Below are 4,514 nucleotides of genomic sequence, written 5' to 3' on the forward strand. Positions count from 1 at the left end.
CTGATTTTTTTCTGATTTTTTGAAGGCGTATAGACTGATTCTTTTGTAGAGAAAAAAACCATTGGCTTTTAAACGACCCGTACCTTGCACATCTCCACGTTGTTGTGCAGCGCCGCGATGTGCAGCGGGCAGCGGCCGTCGTTGTTGGGGGCGTTGACGGCGTCGGGCCGCTGCTGCAGCAGCCAGAGCACCAGGTCGCGGCGCCCGGACTGCACCGCGTCGTGCAGGGGGAAGTCGCCGCGCACATTGCGCAGCCACAGGTTGGCGCCGTGCGCGGCCAGGATGCGCAGCGTCTCCAGCTGGCCCTTGGCCGCGCCGCAGTGCGCCGCGCTGTGCCAACAAGAAAAGTTATTTCGAAACGATTTTGAAAGAACGACAACAGCGTCGACGTCGTCGCGCTCCGTTTACTCACGTTCTGCCCTTGCGGTCCTGGCGGTTGGGCTCGGCGCCGTGCGCCAGCAGCACCCGCGTGCAGTCCGCGTGGCCCAGCGTCACGGCGTAGAAGAGCGCCGTGCAGCCGTTGGAGTCGATGACGTCCACGTCGGCGCCGCACAGCCCCACCAGCGTCTCCATGCAGTCGGTGTGGCCGCGGCTCGCCGCGCAATGCAGCGCTGTGGAGGAATGACGAGAATTTGATTTGCAGCAGAAAGTTGGGCAGAGTTGTTGTTATTTGTGAGCAAGAGCAGCAGCAGCAGCAGTAGCACTTACCGGTCAGGCCGTCCTTGTCGTCGGCCTCTACGTTGGCGCCCGCGTTAACCAGAGCGAGGATTGCGTCAGCTGAACCTGGAGCAGGCAAAGGCGGGTCGACAACATCAGCGGCATCGATACACATCGTCGGAGAGACAAAATCGCCATTGTTCCGATGGTTCCGACCGCGGCGCGTGGTTTCAACACTCGTTTCGCACAGGGTAGCGGCGCCGGCGCCGAAAGGGCTTCGGCACACGATCAGCCGGAAATGAGAAGCGCAACATGAATGAGGGAGTCGCGGCCGTGCAGGGCCGGGCCTCGGCCGGGCCAGTCCGGGGCCGAGGCCAAGGCCTGCAGCGGAAATGAAAGGCCGTGGATCACCAAACACAAAACCGCAGACCGCAGCAGACCTGGTCGCATGGAGCGGAGAGAGAGAGAGAGAGGGGGGGGGGGGGACTCAAACAATCTCCCGTCAGACAATCAGCCCCTCAGTCATCCCCTCACCCCACCTCAGAGTTTGCAGGCCAGTGATGTTGACGGGGAGCCTGCAGGTCGAGGCGAGGCGTGGCACGTACGGAGGAAGGGAGGGAAGGCTGCTGAAGGTCGTAAAAATAACAAACACAAATGTATTCTTTTCCATCTTTTAGTGTCGTATGTAAAGCGGCCGAGTTATCTGTAAATAAATAATAACACCCCGACGAGCTAATGGGGGCCCGGTGTGTAGCCGGGACGAGCGAGTGGGGTGGGGCGAGGTGGGGCGGGGTCGGGCTCGGTAAGCGGCGGCGTCCAGTGATACCATCTGCGGCGGGGTGTTCCCCGGGGCCCCGGCCGTGACTTGAGCCCTGCGGAAAGGAGGACCCAGACAGAGCAATCGAAAATGACGACTCGCCAGGGTTAGGCGAGAGGTTCGGGCGCGGCGTGGCCAGGCGGGGCAGGCGGGGCGTGATAAGGAGCGGCTCGGCACGGTACAGCGAGTGTGTCAAGGACAGACGCCCCTGTGTTTGCTCCTTGTTTCTGCCTCACTCACGCCACCCCTCGCTCTGCCGTGTCCACGAATCGATGCTTTGACCACCGTCCGCTGCACGGGCGAATCTCATCACCCTCGGCAACGCGATTCGGTCGTCGCACTCGATTCGATTGGCATGTGCCGTAGCGGCAGGGAGTCGCCACCAAGAGTCCGCGAATAGCTCGAGCGGGCGGAGCGAGCGACTATAGGCGGCTACCACCACAGAGCGTGCCGTGCGCCGAGGAGGGCCGCCTGAGTGAATTCAATTCCCTCGCCAACTGTTTTACTTTCTTCTCCCCCCCCCTTTTTTTGCCACAACCACCACGACGCTAATTTCAGATTTCTACACAGAAACGGCGAGCTTTTGCAAATGTCGGAGCTGTTTGCCTGCATTGTTATACGGGCTCGCGTGCCCCCGTGTGGGGCCGTCAGCGGGGCGGGGCGGGGCGGGGCGGCCGCCTGCAGCAGCGCGGGGGAGGCAAGTATGCACAGCCCGCTCTACATAAGCTGCTCGCCTCGCCCGGCCGGTGCCCCGCCCCGCCCCGCCCGCTGCATGCACGGCCTCGCCTCTGTTTTCCCCGATGATGCGTGGAAACGAGTTTAGCCCTTCGCCAGCGCCGGGCGGCTGGGTGTTGTTTGCATATCGCCCGGCCGCGGGAGGGCGGGGCAGAAGCCAGAGCCGGACTGAAAACCCCCGTGACGCGGCGGGGCCTTGAGCGAAAGCGGGACAGGACGTCGGAGCGACGGGCGACCAACGGGCTGGTGACCAACAACGAGGAATAAATCATGGCACCGGGTGGGTCCCCGGTCCGGCCTCCCTGTGTGTCCTTGGCGTTGGGTAAGCCCGGGCGGCGCACTGCACTGAACCCTCCGGGAGGGGAGAGAGCCCGCCCCCACGAGCCGAGGGGGCGGGCTTCCGGTGGTCAGGGACGGTCATAACGACTGGGGGCCGAGCCGTACCGACGTGGTGCGGTGGCGCATGCGAGCAGCAGCGCGTAGCGAGGGCTTACGTCCTTCCCTGCATCGGCTGGAAGGGGAATTACGAGCTGTATGTGAAGGAAAGCAGGTGAGGTCCAGAGAAATCTGCCACCGCTGCCGAAGTGACATCGTGGCCTTTTCGGATGCCGCACCAAACTGCTGCACGCGCTCGCTGCCTGGCGCCTGTGAAGCGGCGGGTAGGCAAGCCCGCGGCGCACGCCTGCACGGCGGGCGGCCCATGCTGTTGGCTGACGGGGCCCTACACACCCTCACCTGCACTGGCCGCCCACAGGATGGGCTGGCGGCCGTCCTGGTCGTGCACTCCGACGGGCGCCCCGGAGGCGAGCAGCGCCCGCAGCACGGCCAGCCCGGCACCCCGGTCCAGCACGGCGCCGAGGCCCAGGTCGGCACCCTGGGGCCCGCACAGCTGCGCCGCGTAGTGCAGCGGGTAGCCGCCGTGCAGGTCCGGCGTGGAGGCGCGCGCACCGCCGCCCAGGATCAGCTCCAGGGACGCGGCCTCGCCGCACACTGCAAAAGAGAGATTGGACGATGTGGTGGCGGCATTGAAGGTAAAGGGCGCGGGGCGAGAGGCGCGTGCGGGTGTGTCACCGGGGGCGCCCGGCCCGCCCGGCGCCCACACCACACCAAGGCCGCACGCGCCAGACGGGCAGTCAATAACTCACACGTCCACACGTAATCTACACCACGAAAAAGGCTGGTGATTTAAGCCCTCCCGTGACGCTGTAATTGGCCCACGCTTAAAAGTTTCACAAAGGCCGCCGCCCGCGGGGCTCCCTTTTGCTTCACCGCAGCCGGAGCGGCGTGGCGTGGCGGGCGGACTCCAGCCCCTTTAAGAGGGTGGCCATCGCAGCGGGAGGGGAGGAGGAGGGGGAGGGGAGGGGCCTGTTGTGCTGTTGGCTGCACTGAGAATGGCGCCGTGATGAGCCCATCAGTTCGACCCAGCAGGTTGGCAGCTCCGATGGCACGCGATCTAGCCCCACAATGCAGCACTTACCGGCACAAGACGCGCCAACCTCTCCACGCCGCCACCCTTCTCGGCCCCCCGCTAGGAGCGACATGAAGGGCCTGCTCGAGGACACTCACCCGTGGCCCAGTGCACGACCGAGTGCTTCTCGTTGTCCTGCGCGTCCACGTCGGCGCCCCTGGCCAGGAGGTAGCGCACGAGCGCCCTGTTGCCGGCGATGACGGCCAGGGTGAGGGCGCTGTAGCCGTCCTGGTCCTTGGCGTCCAGCAGCTGCGGCGCCACCTGTAGCAGCGGCGCGGCCGAGGCGGGACCGGCCTGCTCGGCGCAGTAGTGCAGCGCCGTCTTGCCCGTGCGGTCCCGCTCCAGGGCCAGGCTGGGCTGCAGGCCGGAGAGCAGTGGTGTGAACAAGGGCTCCGTTCGTAACTTACCACAACACGAACGAATGGCGGGTACTCAACGTAACAAAATACATGTTTAAGTAGAAATTGAAGTTATGATTTTTTAAAAATTGACCGACACTAGTAGATGATACTATATGAAGAAACGTTGGACTGGACAGGTAGAAATCGGTTGAATTCTATCAATAGAATCTTTTAGCATAACGTTATAGGCAGTTTATTAATAATTACGGAGCCTGCTGGTTGTATGATGGAAACAGGAAACACGTTGAAAAACGACAGAACACTGCTCACTAAAAGCTTATGAACATTTTTATTCATAGCTTCCTGAGTTCTGTGTACGTGCTCCGCTTACGCATTTTTAATACGCCGGTGTGAACAAATTTGTTCATACTGGCGTATTAAAAAATGAGTAAGCAGAGCACGTACACAAAACTCAGTAAGCTACGCCGGTGTGAAC

The 4,514-nt window shown here is 62.6% G+C and overlaps 1 protein-coding gene across 1 annotated transcript; it reads right to left on the bottom strand.

Annotated features, from left to right (window-relative positions):
• Positions 1-83: 83 nt before the first annotated feature.
• Positions 84-3,938, bottom strand: LOC127752115 (serine/threonine-protein phosphatase 6 regulatory ankyrin repeat subunit B-like; the record flags this gene model as incomplete). Its single annotated transcript, XM_052276730.1, has 5 exons — positions 84-330; positions 413-611; positions 709-783; positions 2,945-3,199; positions 3,776-3,938. Coding segments are annotated over 5 exons (939 nt in total), but the record flags the coding sequence as incomplete, so codon positions are not given.
• Positions 3,939-4,514: the final 576 nt, after the last annotated feature.

Source organism: Frankliniella occidentalis, unplaced genomic scaffold (assembly GCF_000697945.3).
Source record: "Frankliniella occidentalis isolate FOCC.00 unplaced genomic scaffold, Focc_3.1 Scaffold4160, whole genome shotgun sequence".
NCBI lineage: Eukaryota > Metazoa > Arthropoda > Insecta > Thysanoptera > Thripidae > Frankliniella > Frankliniella occidentalis.